Here is a 19,917-nt window from a genome sequence, read left to right on the forward strand (position 1 = left end):
TGCTCTTCTAGAAGCGAACTTTACAACTGCCATGTTGAGTGGCAGCCGCCTCAAGCAAACATGCAGTGGCTACAAAACTTTAAAAATTTTACCCATGTACTTCAAAATATCATTTTTTAACTACTACGTATATTTTATTTTGTACTAAACATTTGATTTTTGCAATAAAAAAGTTTGACAATTTGCATACCCAAATCATCAAAATAACTTGACAGTTAAAGGGTTAATCTGTAAAATCTTTCCCTTCCGCTTTTTGCTTTAGTGTCGTATTTATGTGCTATAAAATTTTAAAAAATATATATATATATAAAATTACAAAATACAAAAAAGTTTTAAAATTATAAAACTTCTAAAAAAATCGAAGCTTGATTTTTCCTATCCCTAAACTTTCTCGAGCTAATGTAGCTCCTTCTAGTGTGCATCATCATCCCTAAACTTTCTCGAGCTAATGTAGCTCCTTCTAGTGTGCATCATCATAACCAATTATGCAATTTTCATATTTCTGCTCACTACTTAGATATTTTTCTGATGTGGAGGTACATGGTTTTGAACCATAGGCACTCCGTAACTTGTAATCATTGGCATTGGCCATAAAATCATGAGTGTGTTTCTTATCTGTCATTGTATTAAAAAGAGCTGAAATTTAAAATATTCTTAATTTATCCACAAAATATCCGGATAAAAAAAAAGACAGCACTAAACAATCTCGTGAAATAACAAAGCTCAGAAAATACAATAACGTGAATTGTGAACTTGAACGAAGAGTTGTCAGTGAATCGTCTGCTTTTTTACCTCGATGCAGATTAGAGAGGAAAAAAAACTTTTATCTTATTTTTTTAACTTTTTTTATGTCAATAATTTGGTATTTCCGTTATGACTCATTATTATTTGGTAATTATGATGTCATTATTTGGTAAGTATTTTTTCTTCGATATTTCGAACTCAATGTTGCGGTTTCCGGAACCTATAACCTGAATGTTTATGTTTTGAGAGGCAACACGGATTTCAGGAGTTGGCGGATTTCAGGTCGGCGGATTTTCGGTATTTGACTGTACTCTACTCAATTTGGCTATAATACCTCAAGATTTCTAAAAATAATCCATTAACTTAACGAAACTGCTGCATTCAAATGAATTCTTTATAGTGCTTTATTTTAATTCATCTCTTTCATCTAACTAATTGAATTAAAACTCAACTACAATTTTGGCCTTAACTAAAATTGCAAGTATGGTATCATCATTCTCACCTCAGTAAAAGACGAAACACTTTCGCATTTATTAATTATTGTTAACTGAACAGGGGTTAGTTTCTTCTGCTTGAAAAGTGAACCAATTTCCAATCAATGATGATAATTACTTGGTTTATTAATTTTCATATTAAAAGTTAGCATTTCTATTTTTATTATTTAAATCCAAGTTACTTTAAAAATATTATTTTCGGTATTAAATTTCATATCTCTGGGTCACTTCATTTAGATACATTCTACTAACAATATAATCAATATTACATTAGTAAATAAATTATTATCTTACTTTGCAGCTATTGTGTAAATATTAAAAAAATTATTTAGATTTCAATGAATTTCAATTAATTAATTCAATATATATATATATATATACTTTTGGTGCCTCAAATTGCTACCAAAAAGGGAGGTGCCCAACTGCATATTAAATCAGTTTTATAATTCATTTGGGAGAAAAAAGCCCTTTATTCTATCCTTACGTACAGATGTCATGCAAAAACAGCGTTAACTTGCATTCGATGATAGTGGTCAAGATGAATATTTTCGTCGAAATATGATACCTGAAATTTTTCCGTAATTACAATACTTCCTTTACTTCATAAAAGGAAAGAAAGAAAGAGAGCTTCAGCTACCTAAACTTATCTTAATGCATGGTAATGCAGTGATATCCATGAACATGTTCTGTCATTACTTTCTTCCAATGTGAACTTTTTGATATAGGATTCATTATACATAAAAGGACATAGCTCTAATCTTTCTCAAAATACTGTCTTGATCCAGATCTTTCCTTGATACCTTATATTCTGGGTCAAATATATAAATGTTTTGTAATATATCTCCCATGCATATATTTTCATTAAAGCCTCCCAGTTGAGAAAGTAAAATAACTGAACTTATGACTAAGATTATGTCTAAAAACTAATAAGCAATTCTGAGGCTTACCAAATGAGATAAAAAAAAATGCTACTATAAAAGTTTCAGAGCAATTTACTTTACCCTGCATAGAAAGGGGTACGTTCTTAGAAAACTGTTCATTCTTCAACTGTTTGATCATTGTAACAACCTATGAACATTCAGAAAAAAATAATAAATACACATTTCATTGCATATATAATGAGAAAAATATCTTTCGTTTTATTTACGGCTTTGTTAAAAATAAATAAATAAAATAATATGGTAGTTAACAAAGCAGAAGATTTTCAATATATTTAAAATAATTATTATTAATTCTTAATGTACCATAATCCTTTCGCTGATCTATCATAAAAATAATGCATTTACAATCACTTATTCAAATGACAATCCCTGAAAATTAAACACATTAAAAGCTTTAATAATTATATAAAATTATGTAAAGTGAATGGACAAAACATAAAGCACACATAAAAAATACATTATGTAAATCTACAGTACGTCAGTATTGCAGTTACTATTGAAGATTTAATGAGTATATTTCAAAAGTCTGATGCAGTCTAAGTTTATCATTGTGACTCTCTGTGTTTACTGAATGACATTCAATGAGATCTGCATTACCTGCAAAATGCTCAATGGGTTTTAATTTGGACAGCATGAAAACTAGCAGAGTATCTGAAAATTCACATAGTGTTGTTCACTACAGTTCTATGTCACCCATGCAAAACAAAATTAGTACTATCCCACTGGTGTAAATCAAGATTAAATATAAACATATTCATGAAGTAGTAGAAAAAATCTACAATGAGTTCATGGCACATTCCAAAGGGTTATTTGCCCAACCGTGGCACATTCACCAACCTCACACTATGACAAAGCAATCACTAATTTGCACACATTGCTGACAGGAAGGATACGTAACATGGAGCACTTTCTCTATACATGAATACACAGATGCTCAAAACAAATGAAAGCATCATTCATTCAATAAGCTTCCATATTGCTATTTGTCCATTATAAAATAACAAGAATCACTTGCCAGAGACATAACAAATATTACCTGAGGCATGATATCAACAATAGTTCTGTGTGTTGACTTGTGACACCACTCTTTAAGCATAATAATGCACTACCTAATGGCTTTAGCAGCATCAAACTAAAATATGATTTGACACAATACTCATTTCTGGATGATTATTATCCTTCTCAGACATAAGAGTATTCTTTCTTGCATCACCTATATTTTGGTGTGGTGTGATTTAGTTTATTTGAGTATGGCAAAGCACACGTGGGCTATTTGCTTAAGGCAGAGATGGGCCAACTATGGCCCACCGGAAGGTTCTATCCGGCGAATAGAATTTTAATTTGCAGGTCTAAGCCAAATTAAAAGAAAATGATATTTATATATTATATATCCATCTTATTTTCTACTTTGTTTAAATATTATTTTTTCTTCCTTTTTTTCAAAGGACTGATGATCTTTTTACTTCCTCTATTTTTGTTCTACAAAACATAAATCGACAGAAACAGCAAGCACAGAGAGCTTTTAATTGGCAAAATGTTTAAAGCGGAAGTTCTTTGTTAGTTATATCTGTAGATTGGCACCAGCAAGCATTATCTTTTTCTCGAGGAACAGACATATGGGAATCATATATAGGTGTGTAAGATTCCAACCTTTAAGTTACAGCTAAAAATGAGGAACCTGAAGAGCTGGTAAGCAAAAAATTGCTTAGTTCAAAAAGATAGAAATGTAAATGTATGAAAGGTTAATTACCCTTTATTATTCAAAATAAATTTAACAGTTGGCTCCTACTTGGAGTTTAGAGCAAAGCCTCCACTTGGGCTTGAACTCAGGAATACTAAGAAATAAAATTTAACTAAAAAGATATAGCCAAAGGTATCAAGATTCTATAAGAGTTAGCCCCTTAATGTGAACTAAATGGCGAAGCTATCAAGGGCTTAAAGTATGGCATATCGTAAAAATAGCTTAGAGAGAGAGTAGCCTAAAAGGCGAACGTGCGCTACTCAGAATCTCTGGCTCTCTAACGAAGTCAGCAGAATTTCAACTTTAAATACTTGCAACTTCCTTCATTTGCATTTAACCATGATTCTGAAAACACTTTCTGGCCAAAAATTGTAAGCTGAAATTAAGAAGCGACAGTAAAGTGTCTTAAGCTAAACATTAACTGTTAAAAACTTAGAATAAACCTTACAAGTGAATTAGACCTCACATGTGGCAGACTGTACATTTTAAGCTCCAGCCAGCGGCTTTTTCTTTTGGTACGAGTTCTAATATTATTGATTGCATATGGAAAGACTATGGACATATAGCATCATTGTGAATAATGGTGAAATTATTAAAAGTATAGCGTAGTTAGTGTTTGTTTGGGTTATTTGTAAAATATTTCAACCCCCAAAATGTCTACTAAAAAACGTAAAGTTGATTCAGAGTGTCATGCATTTAACCCTGAATGGACCTGAAAATATTTTTTTTACAGTTCTAAAAGAGAAACCAGTGTGTCTCATCTGCAGTAAAGCTGCAGCAGTCTTCAAAGAAGCAACTGAAAGAGGACATTGTGTCAATTATCCATGAGAAACAGTGCTTTGTGGAGTGTGAAATGTTAGAAGATACAGAATGACTTTCGGGCATTGCATTTTTCATAGATATTCTTTGTCATATGAGCAACTTGAATGTCAAGTTGCAAGAGGAAAATCAATTTATTGAGGATATCTGGGCTCATCTCAAAGCTTTTAAAGACTTAATCTGTTTTCTGGGCAGAGCTTCTAGGCTAAGAACAACTTGTCTCATTTCCCAAGGTTAAATTCAATACCCTTAGTAAATGACAAGAAGCTTAAGAAATATAAAGATGGCTTGAAAAAAGTGCATTTTGAGTTTGAACATCATATTTCAAGGTTTCAGTGCCATTCAAACAGAATTGGATATTTATACCATGCCTTTCAATGTAAACTGTGAAATAGTGAGATCAGAACTGCAGCTTGAATTTATTGAGTTGCAATCTAACAATCATCTAAAGACTGACAGATGAGCATTTAGCCTTGTTCCATAGAATCAGTACATCTCACTTCGAACCTCAATATAAGGAACTTTTAAAAATGAAATCACAATTTCATTCATCTCATTAACATATTTAAATTGTAATACTTGTATATTGTTTTTAAAATTTTAGAAAAATATATCTTGGCCCACCAAACTTTTTTTATTATTATTTTTGGCCCACGACTGAAAAAGTTTGCCCTTCTCTGGCCTAAGGGAAGGGATGTCTCCTTGGAAGATTTTCTAAGGGAAATGGGCTCACATACACATTACATATGAGGAAAACCATGAAAATGCACAGGCAACTAGCCCATTCACCAGGGTTCAAAACCCCAACTGAAATACCAGTGTCCAGTGATACCGTTCAGTAGTTGCATAACCTATACATGATCTCTTTTTGGGCAAATCTAGCTTTTGTCCTTACATGACACATTCTCTATATTCCCTACCACTGTCAATGAAAATCTAAGAACAATTCCCACCCCAAAAACAAACAACTCCCTCCTTTTTACCTCATTAATCTTCACGCAGTCAAGAAATAATAAAGAAACGGATAGATAAGGTATAAAACCTTATCTACTGAAGACACATTAAAACAAAATAGTTAATTTATGTCTATTCTTTTATGAATCCATTACCCAGCTATAATAATTTTCACTGAAGATGCAGCAGTAGCCAGAATCTTAGTAAAGCTGTAATTAATTGTTCTGTTAATTAAGATTATATTAGAAATTATTTAAAAATACAAAATTATATTAAAATAAAATACCTTAAAATGTAAATAAATTATTGAAATACATTTGAAATGAGTTATAATTTTACAAGTTTCTATTTGCTTCATCAAAGATAACTTATTATTAAAATAATGGCAAACTCAATATACCTCAGAAACAGAACAGTCAAGATATGCAGCTACTTTCTCCCATCGTTGCAAAGTTCCATTGGGAAATTTTTTAATAGCTTTCTTGAATTCTACAATTTGATGTTCAGTTAAAGACTCTAGTGACCATTTCTTAGTTTGCTACACAGAATGGAGAGCAAAATAATTATATATATAATAATGAGAGATGATTTGTGATGAGAAAATATAACCAAATTCCCATATGAGATTATGAGATTTAAATATATGTAAGTATTTTATACATATGCCAAAATCCAAAATAAGTATTTAAATTTTTCTCCACACATTACCTCTCTGCATATGAAAACTTTCAAGATTAAAAGAAACCAATCTGATTCAACAGCATTCAAATACATCAACAAATTATCAAGTTTTTTTCAGAATTATTCTTGTAAAAAACTTATTTAATTTAAGCAGTTTCAACAAATTCCAATCAATTAATAAAATTTCATGCTTCTTTGTTTTGATGCAATTTATTACTACTTATTTATAAAAAAATTAAAAATTAGAATTTTCCTATCATAAATACCTATTTGCAGTTTTAATTATTTTTTCCATAATAAAACAAAAATATGGAAAAATTCCTGCAACTGTAAATACTGATTTTACCATAAATTAGTGAAATATGTATAAATGAACTTCAAAAATTAACTGACATTAGAAAAATATGCAAATTTCCTCACCTTCACTTTTTCCTCCTTTTGTATGCCATTCAGAACAGGAGTACTACCATTTGAAGAATCAGTGTAAGATGAAATGCTGCTATAGTCAGGAATTTTTGGCTTAACCTGTTTTCTATACCTAATACGCGTTTCTGACAAAGAAAAAGAAAAAAAAAAAAAAACTGTTTTAGTAAAACTGTTTTAGTGTTAAAAAAAAAACTGTACTAAAACAGTTTTTTAAATTATATGATTATCTAAGATTTAGTTTAAGAAACTCATTAATTAGAAAATATATAAAGATAAGCCACTTAATCTGATAACAGAGTTAATTTTAGCTACACTTATTTATCAACTATCCATACAAGAATTCATGCATATCATTTTAAATAATAATCTATATGAAATTCTATGAAATATCAAATTATATAGTTTGATCTAAATCTGTATTAAAAATTAAACTATGAGTATCCAATTTTAACTCATTTATTATTCAAATAATTATTGGTTCAAATCAGCTGGTTAACATATTATTAAAGATTTGATAGTAAAGAATTCTGAATATTTTCTAAACAGAAACTTCACTTTTATAATAAATGAAATACAGCAATATGTTTATCAAAATTAAATATTTTGGTCCAACTCAGAGTATAAATTTTGAATAGATTCAATAAAAATATAGTACGCAAATTTACTATTACTTTATTGGCTATTATTATATTACCTGCTTGATAATTAACTCAAACTTTAACTGTATTACATTTTACTTAAACTCCTAATTAAAAATTTAATGTAACAAATAGACCCAATACTATTATTACCTTGAGGTTCTTCTTCAGTTTCCTCTTTTTCTTGAACTGATCTACGAAGCTTAAAATAATTTCTGCAAGTAGCTATATAAGAAGGAGAGGATTTAATTAAATGTATCATAAAATAAAATAGTCGAACAGGAAACAAGTCTTGACACCTGGAAATAAAATCAATAAAAACTATTAAGTAATATGAGATAGCTAAATAAATCAAAATAAATTAATAAAACATATAATTAATTTTTTTAACAGCAAAAATGGTGAGTGAACTTCTTGATTTAACATTATTCACTTGCAATGAAATTGTAACTCATTTCAACAAGGATAAATCTTATTTCCTATAATATGATTACTTACAAAAACAGTAAACATAAATTACAAAGAAATTATAGCATACTTCCCCTTTTTTTCATAGTCTTTCATTTCACAATGGTATTTTTCAAAGGAAACTCATTTTACTAAATAATATTTCACAAGACAGGAAAAAATCAACTACTTATCATTATTTATTATTTCTCATGTTGAATCCTTTGCCAATTTCTACAATTCATAAACTTATTTGATATGTGCTGATTCTAAGTACTGTGGAAGAAACTTTCATAATGCATCATTCATTTCTGACATTTCTGCATTATTTAACCCTTAAGTACAGACGTTCATTTTCTGTTACATAAACACAGAGGAGGGGTCTCTCAGACCGTGCTCTATTTTATGCATTTTAAAAGATATAAAATTTTAAAATAATATACTATTGTTATTATATAAGCATTAATACACTTTGCTTGTTATATTGAAGTAATTAATTCTTTTTAAAACTCTAAAACTAATGCATTAAAAATTAATTTTTAAATCGCATAAGAAAAAGTATGAAACACTTAATCAAATAAGTAAAATAAACAGTACTTACTTGCAAATGCGTACAAACTAAATTATTTAATAAATTTTCCATCTACAGAATCTAGATTCAGAGTTTGTACACATTTCTGCACACAGAAATTAAGTACTTTTAAGGACTGTTAAGGACCATTAATGAAAAAATTAAGGACCTATGAGCAAATGGGAACTGAATAAAATTCAATTAAAAATATTATCTATGCCTGAATTTCACTTTTGTAATACCATCCTAAAAATAAAATAGATTCTCCTAAGTAGTATGCATTATTACTAAACATGAATTAATTAACATAATTACTAATAAGTTTGAGAATAAAATAAACGTTAAGCAATTTATCAAGTAGCATTAAATATTTTACACTTACAATAGTTGGACATATCTGAAAGAAGATAAGTGACATTTACGTTTTACTAACAATCAGCTTTATGATATTTTTTTTTTTTTTTTTAATTTTTCATTTTCTTACATACTTAGTCAGTCTAGTGGTTTAGTAAATAGCAGGTACATTTTATTTCAAACAGCATAGGTTAAAATGAGAAGTAAGATCATAATCAGCATGATTCATAACAAAAGACTAAATTTTGTCACTGCTTGTCTAGCAGAATTTAGAAAGTCACAAGGCAGCAGAATTTAGGATCCACAGAGATTGCATCAGATGGGAAAATGCCTAGTGCCAGCTATGTGTATGATGCATTAAAACATATAAGATGAATCTTTTAAATTATAAGTTTTCAATTTCTTTATTAATAAAAAAATTCCTTTCCATAATGCCTGCTCATGTGATAAGATTAGAAGCATTTTTGATATTTTCCACGCTTGAGTCTAGTGAAAAGTAGAGAAAATAAAGGGTTACATAAACATATTAAGACTCTAGTATCAGAAGTAAAACATTCAAATATTATGTTTTCATTGTTCTTCCAGAGGTTCTCCAAAAAGTAAGAAATTCATTGCAAACTTTCTCTAAAATACCTCCATTACGTGTTGATACAATGGAGACATTTTTTCATTTTGTCACATATTTCTCGATTCTTCTAGAATCGTGGGTCTATTAATCTTGCCTTCAAATCCTTCTAAATTTTCCAAGCTGCATTGTCTAAAATCCTAAAGAAAAATTATCCCTACCAATTCTGTAACAGCAAAAAGCCAAAAATATTTTGGAAAAAAAAAAGGGAGGGGGAAATTGTAAAATCAATTTTATAGAGAAAACTGATGCATATTCTGAGAATTTTGAATATTCTGAGACAATTACATAGGAAAAACTCTGGGGAAAGTGCAGAATCGCCCGCTGCTTGGCACCTTTTTAAGAATTGCACATACTCGGTATCCATGTACACATTGACCTATTTTCACTTAAAAAGTCAAAGAAAATTGACAAAAATCCAATTCTTTTTACTCTTGTAAAAAGCACCAAACAAATAAGTGGGCGATTCTGCACTTTAGCCAAAACTCTTACTATGAAAAAATTGAAAAAAAGATATTTTTAATTAATTACATAGCTAATTTTGCCTTTGCTAAGAGCTGTTTCGTACATTGTGCTTTAGAGCATTATACCTTGTTTATTTTTCAGATTCAAAATATTGTATAATAAGTTGCCAAAATGAAACTTTATATGACAGAGAAAAATAGAAATGATTTATTTTAATATTATTTTTTAAATATACTTGTATATAATGGTAATATACAATATATTACCATTATTTTAATGAAATTTATCAATGTTTATAATGATATATGATGTTTAAATATATATATATATTATATATATATAATATTTTTTTAAAAAATCGTCGAAAAATTCTCAGATCTCGGAATTTTTTTTATAGAAACTGATCTTAAAATCGCCAAAATATTGATAAGTCGTCAAATTTAGAACTGTTTAATAAAAGAATTCACATCTCAAAAGCAAAAAATTGTTTAAAAGCTCTTTATTAGAAAAAATGAATTTCAAAATGCTTATGTTTCACTTCTTGCTTAGAAACTCGAGCAAGCAAACAAGCAAACATCATTTATATTAAAAACAGAAACAAATTATAACCCATGAACCCATTCAAAAAATAACCATATATGTCAGTGAATCGCCAAAAATATTCCCCCAACATGCCAATTCACACTCATAATGGCAGTCATAAAAACTGAAATGATAACACTTTTTAATTTTTGAGGCACATATGAAATGAGGAACATTTTATCCGTGAATGCATAAAGAGAAGATCCTTCACTTTTCATTTTATTTTGAAAAATTTCACTTAGTATTTCTCCCCCCTTCCCCTTTTTTTCATAGTACCGGCATATGTCAAATCTCTAAAGTTAAGTTTTTGTACACGTTCGACACTCAAGTAGTAATAAAGCCATCTCCCTCCTCATGCCAGAAAAAAAGTAATGTAAACGCAGAGATGAGGTCTATATGACCACAACCCAATTTTAAAAATTATTTTTAAAAAAACTAATGGATACAGTTTAAGAAAAATTTAGAAATAGTTATATATTGTGTCAACTTGAAAGTACTGAAAAGGAGAAGCATAACTATATAATTTATAAGAAGCTTCACATTTCTAAAATATTGGCACGGGCATATAAATCTCACCTCTGTGTTTAAGGGTTAAATGCATAAAATTCAATAAAACAAGTAAATTTACTTTTAGTTTCCTTCTCTGTAAATGAAACATATACACAATCACACAAATGGTTTACAAAAAAATATAAAATACCTAAACAGAAATGGAGTAATTACCATAACATAAAGAATATAAATGTACATATTAATCCTAACCACAGTAGCAACTAAATCTCATCTTTTTTACTTCCTTGTACGAAGTAAAAAGAAAGTACTGTAATCGCGAAAAGTTTCAGGCAGCATATTTCACTGAAAATATCCATTTTGATCGCTATTGAATGCAATTTAACGATGTTTTTGTGTGATATCTGTACGTAAGGACAGAATAAAAGACACGTTTTCCTCCGAAAAAATTATAAAACTGCTTTAAAATGAATTCTGAAGAGAACTTTTCATGGCATCTGTACGAACATATGTACGTACGTATCTCGCATAACTCAAAAATGAGTAGCCTCAGAACGCTGAAATTTTGTATATAGGACTGCTATAACATGTAGATGTGCACCTCGTATTTTGGTTGCAATCGACCACACCAAACATATATAAATATATTTATATATATATTCACTCTGTTACCCGGCTCAGTGATCTCAGTTTCATTACTCTTATATGTTTGTAATTTGTACATTTTTTGCTTTAAAAATGATTGAATTATGTTGTTTTTATCTTCCGGTTCAGGTTTTTATGCCTTTAGTAAATCTGTGTGCAATATTTTTAGAATTATCAACAATTTTAAAGTTGTTTAAGTGCCGCTAAGCCTTTTCTTTCGATTTCAGCCATTAATTGTTTACATTTGAAATAGTAGACTAGTGGATTTGTTGCCAATCTAGAGTAACTTAGCTTCGCAACAACAAAGATAACGCCTTCATTTATTATTGCCAATTAAATCATGCTTAATCCTTTCTGGAATATCTATCTTAAAATTTATAAATATCTATATTAAAATTTACTTCGTAATTTTTAATATAGATATTTTGAGTTTTTATGTATTTTTGCCTTCTCGCGAAGTGAGAACTGAATTAATTGAATGAGAAATACTCACTCGTCTGTGAAAAACTGTTTCTTTTTTGTTTTGTTTGTTTAATTTCTTTTATTTATCATTCTAGCTTTATTATAGTATTTGAATAGAACATGTGGCAACGATTAGATAATTCTATTCTTTAAATGATATAAATTTTGTGCATTATGAGTTATAATATGAACGAAATATGATTAAGTGAATCTGTTAAGTGAATCTAGCGCCAGAGTGTCGCTGTGGTAAACAAATACTAGAGTGAATTTTAAAGAATGCATTTATTCTATTGTGGTTTATGCGCTATCAGTGGAGTAGATTTAATTCAATCCAATAAGTTTAAATGAAATGCAAGAAAAAACGCGTATAATTTATTATTCCGTACAAGGAAGTCATGTGGTGTATACATCAGATTTTTTTTTACATAAACATATACAGCAGTACCCTCAGCTTTACCCATTTTTAATGTAATATTTTAATAGTAACTTAATACCGCATTTGTTTAGTATTAGTTTAATTCCAGTTGAAAAAAATCTGCCACTGTTATACACTTATAATATATCTTTACATAATTTATAGGAATACATTAAACAATGGTAAATGATTCCCATAGAAATGTATGTTTAACTAAGTTTAAATTAAAACTGTCAAAAAGTCACAAGAATTTTTTACTCATTCTGAAATATATATAAAGATTATATTAAGACATATTGTTACATAGTACACTATTAATATAATATCAATAAAACTTACAAACCTGGGTTTTTGCAAAGTAGACATGACTTCTGAAACAGTTGCATCTTCTTCAATTTTTGCATTTTTTCCTTTCCTTTGATGTTTGGCTTTCTTTCTGATTCTAGATAGAACAACTTCTTCCTGCAACAAAGATGTAAAAAAAAGCTGGTTTAAAAAAAAAGATTACAGCCAAAAATTATACAGCATATAAATATAGATAAAAACATTTTATTTAACATTCATATAGAAAACAAAAGAAACTCACAATTTCATATTTTTTCTCCCAGTAAGCTGACCATGCAAAAAGGTACTGTGCTAAAGTAGCTAAACAAAACAAGAATATTGTAAGTTCTATCAATCCCATATTTCGAACCCGTCTGTAATAATAAATTGGAACTCGCCAGTCTGGTAATCCAGTCTTGAGAATGAGGTCATACCTAAATTTGTAAAATATTCCTGAATCAAATATTTGTTTATAAATTTAAAACAGCAATATTTTAGAATTTTAAGACTAAGAAAACAATGAAACAAGTAGCATACATAATACATAAAATTTACATCATGTATTAACATCATTAAGTTTCAACAATAATAAAATCATTTCTAAAAATAAATGAGTAACCCCTCCCCCCCCCCAAATAAAAGAATAGTTCAAACACAGGTCAAGTTTTATTTTTTCAAGTTTTCTCCCCTTGGTAATTAGTTTCTATAAGTAATTTTTTTCTTCACTTTTGTTGGTTTCATCTCTGAAGCCCCCTTTTCACCTCTCAAAAAATGGGAGAAATGTGAAATAAAATCAAAAGTAGCAAAACAGTAACTATATTTATTGCATCTTAGGTTATTAAAAGATGTGCAAAACTAAAATAAAAATAATAGCAGCAATTATTAAATACTACATTAAAAAAGAATCATATAAGATTAAATAGGAAGCATACAACTAAAAATGGCATTTAGTATAGCATTAGCATAACAGAAAATCTTTTGCCTTTGGAACAAATGCAATACCAAACGAGTTGCATTAAATAAGAGTTGCATTTATTGCATCATGCTGTATTACTCCACAAGTTCACAATACCTTTAGTTTATCAATGCACATGAATATACCTTTAAGCCTTTTCCTTTTTCTTATAAAAACCTTTACAACATAATTTTATAAGCCAGACACTCTTTTATTCAGGCTAATATAGTATTTTATTTCTAGTACTGAGAGAAACAAAATTAAACATCAAATTGTATATTGATTATGAAATAGAAAGCTCTTAAATTTAACGTTATGTAGGTTAAAGGCGTGTATTAATATGCAGATATCAGATTCATTCATTCTAAAAAATACACACCAAAATGCTAATGAATAATTAATACTTGTCAAAAATTAAGGTATTTCAGATAATGTATGTAAAAAAACATGAATTAAATGATTAACTAACTGTGAATTAAGAGATTCAACTACAGCCTGCAGATGAAGCTTAAGTACTGAGGCAGATATGGAAAACATTCTGTTTACAGGCAGCATACTCTAAACATAGGTTCTCCAAAAATGAATAAAGTTATTTTATGAAGCATTTGTGAAATGTCATTAAGTGATATAAATTGAGAGTAATTAATTTGATCACTCAAAACCATGATAGATGAGATTAATAAACTTCAGCATGTGGCTCAGTGACTGCATAACAGGTATCATAGAGATACTCAATTTCAGTCTACACTTTTGCAAAAACATCTGATGATGTGTGACTCTTCCTCTCTCTAATGTTCCTCTCTCCTCTGTTCGTTCACTAAAACTCATTTCTGACAAAGCCCCAGAGGAAGAACTGTAAGTAGATAACACTAAAAATTCTTGCAGGGCACAGGACGGGTCTGGTTCTACCAATCCAACATTCTAGAAATCAGTAACTCAACTTGTCTTATACGTGATTTGCAAAGTGAGACAGCACTCCATATTGCTGAATGAAAGTCTTAGCGTCTTCCATTCTGATCCACTGGATTTGAGGCAACAAAAAGATCTGTAAAATGTTTTCTTATACAATTAAGTTAATACTAATTAATTAATTCATAATTCTTATTAAAGCAATGAAAAGAAAAAAAATTCTTGTCACTTATTGGGTTGCATCAGACTTAACTTTGATTCTTAAATGTGTTCATATGTCAGAAGCATATTTTAACCTCCAAGTTCGGCAATAGTGTTGAGCTTGGTACAGCTCCCAAATAGCACAGCAGCATGATTTATACAGAATACAATAAAAACATATGCAAATATTAAATCATCATGTAAAAAAATATGCATCGATTTTAAAATGATACTACTCTATATCTGCAATTAAGGGTGCATAAAATCCTGATAGCCATTGGTTGAATGATAACATACATTACCATTTATTAAACACTAATTTTGAAAAAAATTAAACAAAAAGGAATTGAACAAAATAATAAGTTGCATCAAATCAGAAAGTACAGGAAGAACCCAATTTGAAATGTTAGCTCAGTTTAAGTTCAATGAAATCTTCCTTCCTTCTTTCTGGTGCATCAACAAAAGAAAGTATTTGCAACATTCCACTTCACACAAACATGGGTCTTCAGGCTTTGCTTATCGTGCGCAGGGTTAAATAAAATAGAAAATTGCTGTTCTTCTCACAACTACTCAAGAATCAAAAATGAAAATGTAGCACACTAACTATCAGCTCTTTAAAGATGACAAAGTATATAGGATGATTCGATACTGCCACAGATGATGAAGCTTCTCTGCAAAAGAAATCTCAGCTGATTGACAGAAAAATATCGATTTACGTTTCAGCCTTTTCTTAAAAATCATATTCTCCATTCCTTCATCATGTGAGGAAAAGAAAGCATCTAAAAACATGTATGGAAAATACAAATAATAGATCATTCCAGTTACTGAAGCTCTTCATATTGTATTTCACAAACACCTCATGAAAATCTACCATTCAATTCTCAAACACCCTGCATATCAAGAATGATATTATAAACTTAGTTACTAATTTCCTGAACATAACTAGAAATCAAGATAGCATTTGTAAGTAAAAAAATAATATTGCAATCAAGTTTAATACTTTATTTACTGGATACTAATGTCTGTTGGGAGATGAGAAATACAGAAAATGGCATAGGAAACATTTAGCTCTTCATAATATATCAGCATTACCACTTTAAGCCATTCATAAAATAATCAGCATTTAACTGAAATATCCATTTTTAATTTTAAATCAATTTATGAAAATTTTCAAACACATTAATCGATTTATAGACACATCATTTAGCTTCCCTAATATAGATAATTTCTAACAAATGAAAGAGAAATGATAAATTTAAAACTCTAAAAGATTCGCTATGAATTTTTAAGAAAAGAAAAAACTCACGTTTTCCTTCTTTCTTCGTTTCGTAACACATCAGCAACTGCAGCAATCTGCGAGATAAAATTTTGAAAACTAAAACAAAAATCCAATACAAAACACATATGCTATGTTATAAACAGTAATCTGCACAGATTTATTACTATTACTTCATGGGAATACAGTTTCATTCTAACATTCTATTAATTTTTAAAAAGGAGATTAAAAAAGAAGAGCATGAAGATTCTAAACTGAGATAAATTTTTACATTACTAATAACAGACTGGAATGTACATAAAAATATATATCATGGCTATGGGCTTAACAAAAATGGCAATACTAATTGTTATTTCCAACTTTGTTCTTAACATGGCAAATCAAAAATCAATTCTTGAGTAAACAATGAAGTATCATTTTAGGGCATTTAACAGTTATATATAACAAAGCAACTGTAAAATAATACATTAAAAAAAATCTGTGAATAAATGCTATCAGAAAGTCTGTGAAATAGAAAGAATATATCAAGTTTTTAATTTTCACTTTCAGGCAGAAAGTTGAAGCATACATGTTGTACCTTGCTAGCTTGATTATTTCTGTAAAGGAGTTTTAGCATTACATTTGTTGTGAAAATAGATAGAGCAGACAGTCAATGCGGCTTAAACTTTTTATGCATTTATTAATAAAAGTAGGAACTTATAAAAGTTTCAACAAGCATTAAATAAAGCAAACTATAACATGATGATGATTTTCATGGAGCTGTTTTTATCAGAGTTGTCAAAGACTTGCATAAAATTAAGTTAAAATAGAAGAAAACACATCAGTGTAAAAACTAAGTAAAATAACAGCTTTAACTAAGTAAAATAACAGCTTTAGCTTAATATAAATTTTCAGTAATTTTCAAGAGCAATCTCACTCAGGTCTCTCTTCTTCAAGTTATAAAACTGTCAGTTTACATTGCAGTGATTCATAAAATATATGAGCTTCTTAGACTGTCAGCAAATTTTTCTTGAAATTCAACATGAAAAATGCATTTGTTAAATCTGTGTCATCACAGCTAAATGATGACTATAAACATAACCTACAGAAATCTATAACAGGTCAAAAATGACGCAGTTCTTTTCTACAGTAATTACTGATAATGAAATTTGAGTTTATGAGTATAATACTAAAACAATTATCATTCCAAAAGAAGTCTCCATTGTTCACTAAAACTGAAGTGAGACTAGTACATTGGAATCAAGAGATTAAAAGTTTATCTGCTTCTTTGGCTATGAAAAACAGTTCATAAAGGATACATTTTGACTATCCATTCCTGCCAAAAAGTCATGAAAATAATATTCATGAGAAAAGCAGTACATCACCAAAAAAAAAGGATTTATATGGTCACCCAGGTATGCAAAAACACATGTCTGTGTTAACCAAACGCAAAGCAGAAATCATACAAAATCAAGTTTGTGCATTTTGTTTCTTTTGTTTTGTTTTGTTTTAAGTGAAAACAAATTGCTGTGGACAAAGGAAATAACAACAGCATAAAAGAGTTACACATTTTCCAGAAGGAGTATATGATTTATTATAAATGTTCTTTCCTTTTGAGTGATTGCTCTTTTATCGAACTCTTAGCATGCCATCAGTTGAAAATAGTGCTTACCTTTGGACAAAATTAGTCAACGAGTTCTTGAATGCTCTCCAAAGTCAGCAACGAACTCACAACTTATCAGTGCAGATGCAAATAATCAGAAATTAACATTTAATATTTTATTATGTTATTAAGAACTTTTTAATTTTTTTAAATTTTACATTCCATTCTGTTTCATTTTAATTTATGATTAATAAAAGAATCTTCTGAATTTTTATCTTAACTGTTTGACTAGCAATAAGATTGAATCACAGATAAATAATTTTTCTGATTTATTAAAAAATATTTCATAATTAAGACAAATAATTGCTTCTTATTCTTTCTTATAATGTACCACAAACTGCATGCAATATCAGAAAGATATCTCTTTTTTTTTTTAAAGCAAACATTAAACCATAATATTATCTTGATGTAATATTTTATAAGCATGTTATGAGAATCAAAAAAAAAATTTATGAAAGTAAAACAATGTTGGCACTGTTACTTATAACAAGGAAACATATTCATGGAATTATGCATGTAAATAAAATAAAATTTATAATTTACATTAATTTGAAACAAAATATATACAAATTGTACTGTGCTCTCACTGACCGGAAAACTTTGTTTTTCATTTATTAAGTTCTAATATGTGATATTTCTGCCTTTATGTATTATAGTTAATGTAAATTAAATTTCTACAGCTTTTTTCACATTTTTCATAAAGTGATGTCTTGCATTTGTGGGTCGCTCTGTCTTTATTCCATTCGCAAATTTGGCGATGTATATGAAAATTTAATTAATTTCTGATCTAACACATTTGACATACAGCATAAAATGCACATAGTAGCCAAATTTTTCTGTCGAAGTTCTTCAGAATGTTGCAGTTGATCTCCCTAATTTGAGAAGTCCAGTCTCAATCTAACCTAGAAATCATGCTTACCACATCTTTTTTATATACAATCCAAACAGTAGCAAACAAATCTAAAATATTATAAATACATGCATTTTTCACCTGCAATATACTGATTTTACTGAACAATTCCTAGCCATTTGATTTAGAATATCAATACCATAAATTTATAGAATTATAAAATGTCAAATTTTTGAAAACCTGGCATTATCTGTAATGTCAACTGTTTGATAACCCCAAGCGCTCAAAACTAACCTCTTATTCATTTTTTTTTTTTTTTCCTTTGAGCACTGATACACAGAGTACAATCATTATGTTTAAAAGCAGAAATTTAATAAAGCAGCTGATTGGAATATTTCAGAGCATCAGAAAATTTACAGTGGTGGCATCCTTCTCTTTGCCCAAGTGCAGATTTTCCAGACATAGAATAGCAGAGTTTAAGAATGATGATGTCTTTCTTTCCCAAATATGGGAAAGCAATTACCATATATTTTCAGATTACATCAAGAGCAATTGAAACTTAATTACAAAAATATTGGACTTCTTGTTTTAACATTTTTTCTTGTTTTCCATAATACTGTCAAAATTATGGCTCTAGACTGAACAACACATTCCCCTTTCATAACTGAATACAGTTTTGTTAAGGTGTGCATCAATATTACATAGTAAAATTCACAAAACATCAGTAGTCTGAGCCCATAAATACAGATAAGACATGCAAATGCAAATGAAAACCAGTCAAAATGACAGCAGTCAGATTTCTTGTGTTAAAAGGTGACTGCGAATGTTATAGTTGTAAAGGAGATGCTGATTATGAGCTCTTGCTTTTACCATTCCCTGGAACCAGTGCCAGACCACTGCTTGGTTAATGTTATTTTTATTAAAGTTCCTGCATCACTTATATTGCAGTTACATAGCTAATTATCTCATCTTCATTTTCTGAACCATCAAGCACTTTATTTTCTGAATTATCAACTACATCTTCAAGGTTGCAATCATCATTACTGTTTAGATCATTTCTTCTGTTTATTACTGCTAAGATGATTACTTCTTCACTACTGCTAAGATCATCTCCTATTCTTTACACTTCAGCTTCAAATTCATCACAGACAATTTTTTACCCTATTAGCTTTACTTATTACACAAACAAAAAACATTTTTAAGCATTAGGGAGTCTTGGTTGGCTGCCATTTTAAAAACTGTAAAT

General features: G+C 29.1%; 1 protein-coding gene across 1 annotated transcript in view; it reads right to left on the reverse strand.

The window, feature by feature from the left end:
* LOC118205937 (dnaJ homolog subfamily C member 1) overlaps window positions 1-19,917 on the reverse strand; it is a 51,536-nt gene that overhangs the window by 20,970 nt on the left and 10,649 nt on the right. The window contains exons 3-9 of the mRNA XM_085815572.1: window positions 16,210-16,256; window positions 13,101-13,272; window positions 12,858-12,976; window positions 7,592-7,737; window positions 6,795-6,925; window positions 6,094-6,231; window positions 2,240-2,306 (exon numbers count right to left, since the gene is read on the reverse strand). Coding sequence (XP_085671698.1) covers window positions 2,240-2,306; window positions 6,094-6,231; window positions 6,795-6,925; window positions 7,592-7,737; window positions 12,858-12,976; window positions 13,101-13,272; window positions 16,210-16,256 — 820 coding nt within the window. The remainder of the gene's footprint in view (window positions 1-2,239; window positions 2,307-6,093; window positions 6,232-6,794; window positions 6,926-7,591; window positions 7,738-12,857; window positions 12,977-13,100; window positions 13,273-16,209; window positions 16,257-19,917) is intronic.

The sequence above is a fragment of the Stegodyphus dumicola genome, chromosome 4 (genome assembly GCF_044657685.1).
Source record: "Stegodyphus dumicola isolate Sdum_Otavi_A_Nest chromosome 4, ASM4465768v1".
NCBI lineage: Eukaryota > Metazoa > Arthropoda > Arachnida > Araneae > Eresidae > Stegodyphus > Stegodyphus dumicola.